The sequence below is a fragment of the Nannospalax galili genome, unplaced genomic scaffold (assembly GCF_000622305.1).
Source record: "Nannospalax galili isolate Female #2095 unplaced genomic scaffold, S.galili_v1.0 scaffold342, whole genome shotgun sequence".
Lineage (NCBI taxonomy): Eukaryota > Metazoa > Chordata > Mammalia > Rodentia > Spalacidae > Nannospalax > Nannospalax galili.
Window position 1 is genome coordinate 1,155,566 of NW_008349359.1, and position 13,171 is coordinate 1,168,736.

General features: G+C 41.1%; 1 protein-coding gene across 1 annotated transcript in view; it reads left to right on the plus strand.

Annotated features, from left to right (window-relative positions):
- Positions 1-13,171, plus strand: part of Rtf1 (RTF1 homolog, Paf1/RNA polymerase II complex component) — a 58,458-nt gene that overhangs the window by 14,688 nt on the left and 30,599 nt on the right. The window contains exons 3-4 of the mRNA XM_008846796.3: positions 8,244-8,391; positions 9,478-9,682. Of these exons, the coding sequence (XP_008845018.1) occupies positions 8,244-8,391; positions 9,478-9,682 (353 nt within the window). The remainder of the gene's footprint in view (positions 1-8,243; positions 8,392-9,477; positions 9,683-13,171) is intronic.

The window sequence follows — 13,171 nt, forward strand, 5'->3', positions numbered from 1 at the left end:
AGTCCTAAGTGATACTAAAAGTATCACTTTCTTTGTAGGCTCAAGTAATCCTCCTGCCTCAGTTTTCCAAATACCTGGTACTATATAAGATACTATGCTTGGCTTTTCTTTCGTCTTTTTTTTTTCTTGAGATGGGATCTTACAAGCCCAGGCTGGCTTCTAAGTAGCTGTGTAACTGAGGTTGGCTTTAAACTTCTGAGACTCCTGGCTAGATTAGACCACACTTGACCCCTTCCTTCATCCTTTCTGACTGCTTCTATTAGAAGGGTAGAGAGTGTCAGCTCCACAGCATTAATGAGCCCAAAACCTGTGTTAGAGTAGACCCAGTGTCTTAAAAAATCTTGAGAGATTATTCTTCCCAAATACATAAGAATTCTTTACCTTAGCCAGGCATGGTGGCGCATGCCTTTAATCCCAGCACTCTGGAGGCAGAGGCAGGCAGATCCCTGTGAGTTCAAGGCCAGCCTGGTCTACATAGTGAGTTCCAGGCCAGCTGGGACTACAGGGAGACCCTGTCTCAAAAAGGTTTTTAAAAAAAATTCTTTACCTTAGCCAGGCATGTTGAGCCATGCCTATAATCACACCATTGAGAAGACTGAAACAGGAGGATCTTGAGTTTGAGGCCAACTGGGGCTATATATCTAGATCCTGTCTTTAAAAAAAAAAATGTTCTCACCTTATTCTGCTACTCAGCTGTTTATGTACTTCAGGGAGGAAAAAGCTCAGTTGTCAGGCTATACCTGACTACTACAGAAAGAAATTTTGAGTGATGTTTCCTCTACAGGATTTTTTGTTGTTGTTGTTTTAAATATTTTATTATTTTTTTTATTTTATGTGTTTGAGTGTATTGCCTGCATGTAGGTAAGTGAACCCATGTTGTGCAGTGCCCACAGAGGACAGAAGATGTCATTGGATCCCCTGGAACTGGAGTTACAGACAGTTGTTAGCTGCCATGTGGGTGCTGGAATTCGAACCCAGGTCTTCTGCCAGAACAGTGTTCTTAATCACTGAGCCATCTCTCCAGCCCCTCTTTTGTTATTTTTAAAAAAATTTTTTTTTTTTTTTTTTTTGGTCTTTTTGAGACAGTCTCCCTGTAGCTCCAGCTGTCCTGGAACTCACTATGTAGACCAGGCTGGCCTTGAACTCACAGAGATCCTCCTGCCTCTGCCTCCCACATGCTGGGATTACAGGTGTGCAACACCATGCCCGGCAAGATTTATTTTATTTTTAATTATGTGTATGTATGTGTGGGGGTTTGTGCATGTGAATATGGATGTCCAAGAAAGCTAGAAGAGGGCATCAGATTCCCTGGAGCCAGAGTTACAGGGGGTTGTGAGTTACAAGGGTGCTAGAAGCAGAGCAGTGCACCCGTGCCATTCAATGCCCTCGGAGGTCAGGAAAGGGCATGGGATCCCCAGGAACTGAAGTTAAGGACAGTTGTTAGCTGCCATGTGGGTGCTGAGATTCAAACTTGGGTCCTCTGCAAGAGCAGTCTGTGCTCTTAACCGCTGAGCCATCTCTCCAGCCTCTGCTCCAAGGTTCTTAGCTCCTGCTGCTGCACCCAGGCCCTCAAGCTTATTACACCCTGGGGAATAGCAACCTCTGGACCATTCTGAAAGACTATCTCTCCCTTTGGCCCAGGCTGCTGTTACTTAGCACCGAACATTTCAGAATTAGAGTAAATATTTTATTATTTTGAACAATTAAGAAGGTTACATAAATTTTATTTTTCATTCTAATTTGCCACTGGAGAACTCAGTGGTATTACTGTGATCCAGAGTTATAGCTGCTGTATATAGTTTAGGTTGGATAGGCGACTCCTTGGGGGATCCTTGAAATATGAAATCTGAAGTACTCTTTCCCCCTTCTATCATATTGAATATCCACACATCTGTATGTAGGGGAAAAACTATGAAATAGAGTGTGCTATCATATCTGCTTTGAATTTACATTTTTTATTACTTATAAATCAGCCTCTTTTAAAAGATTGAGTTGTTGAAGCGCCATTGTCAGTCAGATGGTGCGGCCTGTGCAGAAGCTACACTGGAGTTTTCTAAATGAGCTTCTTTATTGTTTTTGTCTTTTAATGTTTTCTGTTGTTTGTTTGAGGCAACGTCTTGATATGTGCAGCAATCCTCCTTCCACCTTCCAAGTGCTGGAATTATAAGTATGAGCCATCATGCCTGTTTTGTCATCAGTGGGCCATGAATATACCTTTAAAATTTTTTTATTATTATTTTTATTTTATGTGTATGCGTGTATTGCCTGCATGTAGGTAAGTGCACCCGTGTGTGCAGTGCCCATGGAGGTCAGAAGAGACTGTCGGATTCCCTGGGACTGGAGTTACCAACATGAATATACTTTTAAAGAAATTGTTTAGTCCCCTTCGATTTTGTAGGACAGGAAATTGGCCAAAAGCAGTTAATTTTGCATTTGTTTGGTGTGGGTGTGTTTTATGTTTATTTTGTATGTGTGTATGTGTATTTGCATGAGATGTATGTGCCAGCACAACTTGTGGTAGTCAATTCTCGCCTACCATGTGGGTCCTAGGAATCAAATTTAGGTCATCAGACTTGCAGTAAGCCCTCTTACCTACTGAGCCATCTCACTGGCCCCAAGAACATGGGTGTGCAAACCTGTAATCCCAGTACTTGAGAGGTGGGGGCAACAGGATCAGAAGTTCAAGGCCAGTCTGGCTACCTGAGATCCCGTCTTGGGAGGAAAAGTTAGCGAGTAGTTTGTTTGTTATAAGGAAAAACATTGTGGGGCTGGAGAGATGGCTTAGCAGTTAAGAACACTGGCTGTTCTTGCAGAGAATCTGGGTTTGATTCCCAGTAACCACATGGCAACTAACAACCTCTGTAACTCCAGTTCCAGGGAATCCAATGCTATCTTCTGACCTCTGTGGACATTGTACAACATAGGCGCACTTACATACATGCAGGCAATATACTCATATACATAAAAAATGAAAATAATAGGGGGTGGAGAGATGGCTCAGTGGTTAAGAACACTGACTGCTTTTACAGAGGACCTGGGTTCAGACTCATCTCCTCTCACTATTTCTTTGTTGCACTTTTTTATGCACCCCCCCCCAAGCTTCTGTGTTCCCTTTGTCTCCCCATCTGACTCTTCAGGCTTTCCATTTGGACTTATGAGCTGTTCCACTACTCATGCTCTGTAATTTCTGGCTATCTTTAATGCATTTATTAATAGAAAAAGTTAAATAGAGCCAGCATTCAGGTGGCTACGTCATGAGGGTTGTGAGTTCAAAGCCAGATTGGGCTGCATAGAGAGACAAAAGGGTAGAACATTTTGAAAATACATCGGGGCCGGAGAGATGGCTCAGTGCTAAAGAGCACTGACTGTTCTTCCAGAGGACCCAGGTTTGATTCCCAGCACCCACATGGTGGCTAACAACCATCTGTAACTCCAGTTCCAGGGGATCTGATATCCCCTTGGAGCCCCTGTGGGCATTGCACAACATGGGTACACAACCACCATTTTTTTTGTCTTTTTGAGATGGTCTCCCTGTAGTCCCTGTTAGCCTGGAACTCACTATGTAGGCCAGGCTGGTCTTGAACTCACAGAGACCTGGCTGCCTCTGCCTCCCAAGTGCTGGGACTAAAGGCATGAGCCACCACCACACCCAGTTCATAATGCCTTTAGAACAAGATACTCCATATAGATGAGTTATCCCAGTACTGAACCTAAACTCTCTAGTTTAAAATATAGAACTATATTTGATCCCAGCACTTGGGAGGCAGAGGCAGGCAGATCTCTGTGAATCCAAGGCCAGCCTGGTTTACATAGTAAGTGCCAGGGCAGCTGGGGCTACAGGGAGACCCTGTCTCAAAAAGACTAACTAACCAACTAACTAAATAAATAAATACTGTATTTGAACAAAAAGTTTTTTAGAAGAATAGTTTATCGAGTGGGCTGGCTGCAAGGGAGCTATGGCCTGCCTGAAACTACAGTCCAGATTGCTGAGGGGAACTTTGGTTTTTCTTTTGGATAGATGTTACATGTAGTATTTTGATAACAGTATTTTGACTGATTAAAGCCATATCGTCAGTGGCAGTTCTTGGACTAGGAAATAATGCTTTCCAAAGTATGGACTAGTATTGCCTTTTACAGCTTTTTATACTTTTTTTAAAAAATATTTTTATTTATTATTTTTGTTTTATGTGTATGCATGTATTGCCTGCATGTAGGTAATTGCATCTGTGTTGTGCAGTGCCCTTGGAGGAAGAAGAGGCCATTGGATCCCCTGGAACTGGAGTTACGGACAGTTGTTAGCTGCCATGTGGGTGCTGGGATTTGAACCCAGGTTTTCTGCAAGAACAACCAGTGTTTTTAACTGCTGAGCCATCTCTTCAGCCCCACAGCTTTTTATAATTTTTTAAAAAATGAAGTAGAAGCCGAGCGTGGTGGTGCACATCTTTAATCCCAGCACTTGGGAGGCAGAGGCAGGCAGATCTCTCTGTGAGTTCAAGGCCAGCCTGGTCTACATAGTGAGTTCCAGGACAGCTGGGGCTACAGGGAGTCCCTGTCTCAAAAAGACCAAAAAAAAAAAAAGAAGTAGGGTTTGATAAGGGTATTTTATTTTATATAAGTACACCCATTTCATGCAATGCCCATGAAAGTCTGAAAAGAGCATTGCAGCCCCTGGAACTGGACTTGCAAATGGTTGTTAGCTGCCATGTGGGTGCTGGGAACTGAACCCAGGTTCTCTTGCAAGAGTATCCAGTGCTCTTAACCTCTGAGCCATCTCTGTAGCTTCTAATAAAGGTATTTTAAAGGCTTAAGCATGAGGGTCTAGAGCAAGTGAGGCACTGAGAAAGAAAGAGAGGACATACCTGAGAGTGTGGTTGTGGGCTTTTCAAAGCATCCCAGAAAATTAGACATCCCCAATAGTGGATTGGGTATCTAGGGAAGAGCTGCTTCTGCTCTCTCGCTATAGGTGAGAAGTGGTTCTTGTTTTCTGCTCTTGATGTTCTGCTCTCCTGCCATTTTCCTGTGTCTGATCTGCTCTGGGGTCAGGACAAGAGACTGATAGGATTAAGGTTGGAATGCCCTGCTTTAGTACTTGAACTTACTAAAAAATAATTTTTAAAAAATTTAAATTTTATGTATGAGTGTTATACCTTCATGTATGTTAAGTGCATCCATGTCATACAATGCCCGGGAGGCCAGAAGAGGGTGTCGGATCCCCTGTAACTGGAGTTGCAAGTGATTGTTAGTTTGTGGATGATGAGAACCAAACCCAGGTCCACTCCAAGAGCTGCAAGTGCTCTTAACCACTGAGCCATCTCTCTAGCCCCATAGGCCTTATTTTTATGTACTTATTGGTTCTTGGCTATATAGGAAATCATATAGTAACACCTCATTTATCTAGATACTATTTGAATCTCCTCACAAAAATTTGGAATAATAATCACCATTCAAATTTGTTTATAGTAACTACTAAACAGAATAATACAGTATTGATTATATTTTACATTTCTCTGTATTCTTTCATTTCATAAATTTTTCTGATTAAGTGCAAGGATTCTTTATGCTGTCTAGTTAAATTATGTAATTACTGGATTATAAAGTAATAGTATCCTTTTATACACTGATTAATTATGCAGTAGAAGGAAGAGAAAATTAAGCTATTCTTCATGTTCTTTTTGAGACAGGGTCTCCCAGTAGCCCCAGCTGTCTTGGAACTCACTATGTAGACTAGGCTGGCCTTGAACTCACAGAGATCCACCTGCCTCTGCCTCCCAAGTGCTGGGACTAAAGGTGTACACCACCATGCCTGGCTCTTCATCTTCTTTTTAGAAATTTATAATTTATTTTGTGTACGTATGTGCCACGGTACTTATGTGGAGGTCACAGGACAACGTCTTTCCACTATGCATGTTCAGGGGATCAAACTCAGGTTGTCAGGGTTGGCAGCAAACATCTTTGTCTGCTGAGCCATCCCACCTTCCATTTTGTACTGACACTAACTTGCATTTATTTATTATTTTATTTTATTTTATTTTATTATTATTATTATTATTATTTTTGGTCTTTTTGAGTCAGGTTCTCCCTGTAGCCTCAGCTGGCCTGGAACTCACTATGTAGACCAGGCTGGCCTTGAACTCACAGAGATCTGCCTGCCTCTGCCTCCCGAGTGCTGGGATTAAAGGCATGTGTCACCATGCCTGGCCAATTTTAATTTTTGTGTGTGTGTGTATGAGTGTATTGCCTGCATGTATGTGAGCGCACCCGTGTCATGCAATGCCGTGGAGGTCAGAAGAGGGTTTTGGATTCCTCTGGAATTGGTAGCCTCCATGTGGGTGCTGGGAATTGAACCCTGGTCCTCTGCAAGAGCAGTTTGTTCTTAACTGCCATCTTTCTAGCTCCTAATTTATTTTTATTTTATGTGTACTAGTGTATTGCCTGCATGTGTGTAAGTGCACCCATGTTGTGCAGTGCCACAGAGATCAGAAGAGGGTATTGGATTTCCCCTGGAACTGGAGTTAAGTACAGTTCGTAGCTGCCATGTGGGAGCTGGGAATCAAACCTGGGTCCTCTGCAAGAGCAGTCAGCACTCTCAGACGCTTAGCCATCTCTCCAGCCCCAAACTTGCATTTATTCTTTAACTTTTTCATCTTAAGGGGGGAAAAATAATCTGACTTCAGGAACTATGCTATCCCAAACACCTTTGTTTTCACTACTGTCAGGATCTATAACACTGAATATAGACTGCTTCTGGCAATTGCTTTGACTTCAGCACAGGAAGAGGGGACAGCCGAAGGGAGGGAGAGAGAAAAGCAGGCTCATTGGAAGTTTTTTTTTCTTTTTCCTGCATAAAATAGTGTGTTGCATTTATATAGAGTAAGGGATTTTGTTTTGTTTTGTTTCTGAGAAAGGGTCTTGTGTATCCCAGGCTGGCCTCAAACTCACTATATAACCAAAAATGAGCTTGAACTTTAACTTCCTGCCTCTTGTTTTTTTTTTTTTTTTTGTCTTTTTGAGACAGGGTCTCCTTGTAGCCCCAGCTGTCCTGGAACTCACAAAGATCTGCCTGCTTCTGCCTCCCAAGTGCTGGGATTAAAGGCATGTGCCACCACACCTGGCTGTTTTTTTTTGTTTTTTTTTTTTTTCTTTTTTTTTGTCCCTGCCTCCCTGTTTTATGAGCTGCTGGGGCTAGAACCCAGGATTTCCTGCATGCTGGGCAAGCACTCTACCAACTAAGCTACATCCCCAGCTAGAACATGGTTTATAATGAGCTCTGAACTTATTTTGTCCTCTGATAGTCCCATCTTACCCATAGTAAGCGGTCAAGTCAATGTGTTACTTGTACTTTACAGATAAGGAAACATTTCAGGTTAAAGACTTGGCTGTATTCCAGTTCTTTTGACCCCAGTTCAGCATTGTTTTCCCCAAGCCTGTTATTCTTTTTTTTTTTTTAATTTTATTTATTATTTTTATTTTATGTGTATGTGTATATTGCCTGCATGTAGGTAAGTGTACCCAAGTGGTACAATGCCCTTGGAGGTCAGAATCCACTGTTGGAGCCCCTGGAACTGGAGTTACGGACAGTTGTTAGCTGCCATGTGGGTGCTGGGATTCGAACCCGAGTCTTCTGTAAGAACAGTGTTCTTAACCACAGAGCCATCTATCCAGCCCAAGCCTATTATTCTTAAATGCTATTTTCATTTCACGTAGAAATTCAAGTCAGACCCATGCCTATAATCCCTGCAGCCTCTTCTGTCCTCCGCAGGCATTGCATGATACAAGTGCACTTACCTACATGCAGGCAATACACGCATACACATAAAATAAAAATAAATAAAATATATTTTTTTAAATCTGATTATTGGAATCTTTTGAGTTTTTTTCCTGGATTAAATAAATGAGATTGGTCCTCAAATTTTAAGTATTTCTCCTGGGTACCACCTTCTTTCCCCATCCTGATACTTATCCTCTGTGCACTCAACAGCCTTTAGCTGTTACTATCATCTCGGTCACAGAAAATATGCAAAGTTGTATTCTTTTTTATGTTTGTTTATTTAGACAATCTCACTGCAGCCCATGCTGATTTCAAAAATTCACAATCCTCCTGCCTCCCCTTCAGGAATGCTGAGATTATAGGCGTGTGTCACCAGGCCTAGGTAGAGACTCTTTAAACTGTAGAATCTTTCAGCTGTTTTGTTGGTGAAATACCTAGTCCTATTTTAGTTTTCCTTTTTCTTTTTTCCTTATAGTGGACATTTGGGAGCAATAAAAATAAGAAGAAAGGAAAAGCCAGAAAAATAGAGAAGAAAGGAACAATGAAGAAACAAGCCAACAAAACTGCCTCCTCAGGCAGTTCAGACAAAGACAGTTCAGCTGAGAGTTCAGCCCCTGAGGAAGGTGAGACCAGCATCTAGCCCTGGGAAGGGAGTAAGAGCTGCCATTCCAGTCAGGTTGGACATGCAGAGGGAAAGAAAGGAACCCACATTCCATCTCAGCCTTTCCCAGTAGAGCAGTGGTCTTTAGTTTTTGCAGTGGCCACGGGTCTGCATTACAAAAGGTTTGGTGAGGCTGCTGAAGTCCAACCTCAGAACCCGTGAACCCCCTGCATTAACCTTCTCTTAGTCTTGAGTGTCTTCTCTTCCTTTTTCTGGATAGTCCATGGTCTGACCGAGAAGGGAAAGCTTTGAAACAGATTTTTTTTGGTCTTTTTGAGACAGGGTCTCCCTGTAATTCCAGCTGTCCTGGAAATCACTATGTAGACCAGGCTGGCCTTGAACTCAGAGATCCACCTGCCTCTGCCTTCTGACTGCTGGGATTAAAGGCATGTGCTACCACGCCCGGCTGAAACAGATTTTTTAAAAATTCCATAGAAACTATTGTTTCTTTAAGATAATTCAGAAATTTGTTGTTAACACTAGTTTAATGACTGAACTTGACCCAGGACTAGAATGATACACTTTTACATTTTCTTGGGGAAAAAAAAAGAAAATTGGCTTACCTTGGTTTTAAACCTGTGCCCATGAATGCTAGTGCAAAGTAAATCAAACAAATTCTGGTTTAACTGATGATTTAATTTAATTAATAATGTATGCTCTCTTTTTGGTTTTGTTGTTGCTTTTGCCCTATAGGCCTGTGATTTTTTTTTTCTTTTTTTTTTAAAATAACAACATTTTGTTGAGAACTGGGTGTGATGACACCTGCCCATAAACCCAACCCAGAACTCAGGCAGGAGGCTCATGAGTTTGAGGTCAGCATAGGCTCATGTGTGACCCTGTCTCAATAAAGAAAAGAACACAGTGGTTCCTTCATCTAGCCTAAATTTTTCCTAATCAGTGCTTGCATTTACCAAAGGCAGATCAAGGAATCATTCCAAGGGAGTTGAAATGTCCTTGTGCCCTTTGACCTGGCTGAGTTAAGGGGAAGCAATTGTCACATGGGGGTCACTATAGCGTAGTGTGATCTTGTGTTGGGTCTTTGTTGCAGGTGAAGTGTCAGATTCTGACAGCAACAGCTCCTCTTCTAGTTCAGATTCAGACTCTTCATCAGAAGACGAAGAGTTCCATGATGGCTATGGAGAGGATCTCATGGGAGATGAGGAAGACAGGGCCCGACTGGAACAGATGACTGAGAAGGAGCGAGAGCAAGAACTGTTCAACCGCATAGAGAAGAGAGAGGTGTTGAAAAGAAGGTAAGGTCATCACTACACTGCTGTTTCAGTTTATATCATGACTCCTGTACTTCCCTTTCTGTACAGAGTCCCAGCAGTTTGACCCCAGATTTTTTTCAATTTAACAGTGGTGTGAAACTATACCCATATAAATATTCTATTTTTCCCATTCAGTATAAGTTTTCAACAAATTACATGAGATATTGATGTATTGAGATGATTTTGACAAACTAAAATAATTTAAGATTTTGAGCATGCCAAATCAGGCTGTTATAACGTTTGGTCGGTTAGGTATAGTAAATACATTTTCAGCTAATGATACTTTCATCTTGCAGTGGATTGAAATTTTTTTTCTTTTCTTTTTTTATTTATTTTTATTTTATGTGTAAGTGTGTATTGCCTGCATGCATGTATGTTGTACAGTGCCCTTGGAGGACAGATGAGGTCGTTGGATCCCCTGGAACTGGAGTTACAGACAGTTGTTAGCTGCCATGTGGGTGCTGGGATTTGAACCCGGGACTTCTGCAAGAACAGCCAGTGTTCTTTTTTTTTTAAATTTTATTTATTTTTATTTTATGTGTATGTGTGTATTGCCTGCATGTAGGTAAGTGCACCTGTGTTGTGCATTGCCCCCTGGAGGTCAGAAGAGGCTGTTGGATCCCTTGGGGGCTGGAGTTAACAGACAGTTGTTAACTGCCATGTGTGTGCTGGGATTTGAACCAGGGTCTTCTGCAAGAACAGCCAGTGTTCTTAACTGCTGAGCTATCTCTCTAGCCCCTGTAAGTTGAGAAAAATCTGTTTATATGAACTAGTCGTTGAAAATGTGATTATTAACATCATGAGAACTAAATAATGTACTTAGGATCATATATATTGCTTCCTTGGTATCATCAGCTTTAGTAATGTATTAATGTGCATTATTCATGAGGGTTTTATTGTTGATTTGCAGTTCTGGTGATTGAACCTAGGGCCTCAAGCATGCTAAACAAGCTTTCCATTACTGAGCCATATCCTCTGCCCCTCTTCTGCTTTTATTTTGAGATAAGGTATCTTTTTTTTTTTCTTTTTTTTTTTTTTTTTGGTCTTTTTGAGAAAAGATCTCCCTGTAGCTCCAGCTGACCTGGAACTCACTATGTAGACCAGTCTGGCCTTTAACTCACAGAGATCGGCCTGCCTCTGCCTCCCAAGTGCTGGGACTACAGGCGTGCGCCACCACAGCCCTATGAAGTTGACTGTGGTTAGAGAGGCGGCAGCTTCAGCTTAAAGACATTAAGTAAAATTTTAAAACACTGCATGGGAGTCTTATTTGTCTTGCTCAGTGTTCTTTCTATTCCTGATGCTTAGAACAGTGGCTGACAAGCACTTAGATATATACTAAATAATTGTTGAATGAAAGAAAGATGCTTGTCCAGGTTATTTAGCTGGTGATAGAACTAAATTGGAACATCTGATTCCATAAACTGTATTGTGGCAACATTGTCCACTCTTCTGTTGTTTTGGTATTTATTTTTGTTATGTGTATAGTACACCTTTTTTTGTTTGTGGTGTCAGTGTCAGATGCCTTCCTCTGTTCCACTTTATTTTTTGAGACAGTGTCTCTCACTGAGCTTGAAGCTCACTGATTGACTAGATAGACTATCCAGTGAGCCCCAAGTATCCTCCTGTCACCACCACACCTATCTTTTATGTGAGTGGTGGGGATCCAAACTCATGTTTGTGCTTGTGTGGCTGGCATTTTTCTGACTGAGCTTTCTCTCCAGCCTTGCTTCCTCTTATTTTTGTAACAGAGGTACTAGAAGCATGTTCTTGAAGGAATTAAGAGATTGTTTTTAGCTTGATAAAGGTCAGTTCATTGCTGGGCATGGTGGCTCATGTACTTGGGAGACTAAAGCAGGAGGATGGAGATAATTTCCAGGCCAGCCTAAGCTACAGTGTGAGACCTAGTCTCAAAAATCTAAAAAATTAACTGAGCATGACGGGTGGTTCATCAGGTAAAGGCAGCTGCTATTAAGCCTGACAACATGAGTTCAGTCCCCAGAACCCAGGTGGTAGAAGGAGAAAACCAACTCCTACAAGTTTTCCTCAGGCCTCTACACATATGCCATCATATGCATGCATTCACACACACGTAAACATAAACATGCATACACACACAAAATAAAATGTCATTTAAAATTTTTTTAGGTTGGAGAGGTAGCTCAGTGGTTAAGAGCAATTGGTACTCATGCAGAGGACCCAAGTTTGGTTCCCAACACTGACATTGGGCAGCTCATAACTACCTATAACTCCAGCTCCAGGGGATCCTATACCCTCTTACTCCCTCTTCAAGCAACTGCATGCACATGCATAGACACATATATATAAATAAATAAGGTAAATCTTTAAAAAATTTTAAATAAATGAATACATGATTTGATTTCTGTCAGATAAAAATTACTGAGGAAGTCACAAGGGTTACTTTATAATTTGTATATCTAAACTGGAATGCACAGAAGGTTGTTGCTTTATAAGGCCAGTATCACAATATCAAGAGTAATGAGTGATTTGTCACAAATTTCATATTTGAGATTGATCTTTTTAGGGGGGTGGAGAAGCTGGGGATCAAACCCAGGGACTCTCTCTCATACTAGGCAAGTGCTCTACCCCTGAGCCTTTAAAAAAAAATTTCCTCTTACATAAGCAAGGCAGTTGGCATTTAGTGACATTTTTAGCAAGAAGAATGTTCAGGCGATAACAATTTAGAGGTCTAGCTACACACAGAAACATCAAGTTCTGTAGTTTGTTTAGCTAGGAAGACATGCAGTATAACAACCCATAAGATTTCACCCAACTTTCCTCCCTACCTCTGGTTCTTTTAAAAACAGTCTTGCTGTATTGTCCCAGTTGGCTGGTACCCCGATGCTTAAACATGCCTTCTACCTCAGCACCCACTTCCTGGTAGGATAATGTTATGATGCTACTGTTCTTGGTTTCACTTAGCATGTTTTTCAAATTAACCATCTAGAATTTAGTGGTCCTTCATTCCTTTTTAAAGCTGAATAAAATAACATTCTGTTATAAATATATACAAAGTTTTGCTTATGGATTCATCTATTATTGGTGTTAAGGTTTCTACTTTTTTGCTAGTATGAATAATACTACTGTAAACATTGATATACAGATATTTAAGTCCCTAGTCTCAGTTCATTTGGTTGTATTCCGCTGCATAAGTTTTGGTGTGATACATATGTATTTTCTTTTTTGAGGCAGGGTCTCCTGTATCCTAGGCTGGTCTCAAACTCATGCTGAGGTTAACCTTGAACTCTTGATATTGAATATTTTTTCTTTAAGTCCATTCCAACTTAATGCTTTTGAATACTTTTGTTATTGTATTCAACATTCTCTAGATATTTATTTTTATGTGTATTTTTATGAGTGTTTTGCATCATTATTTATGTGCATCATATCCCCTGGAACTGGAATTAGCTGCCATGTGAGTACTGGGAACCAAACCTGGGTCCTCTGCAAGAG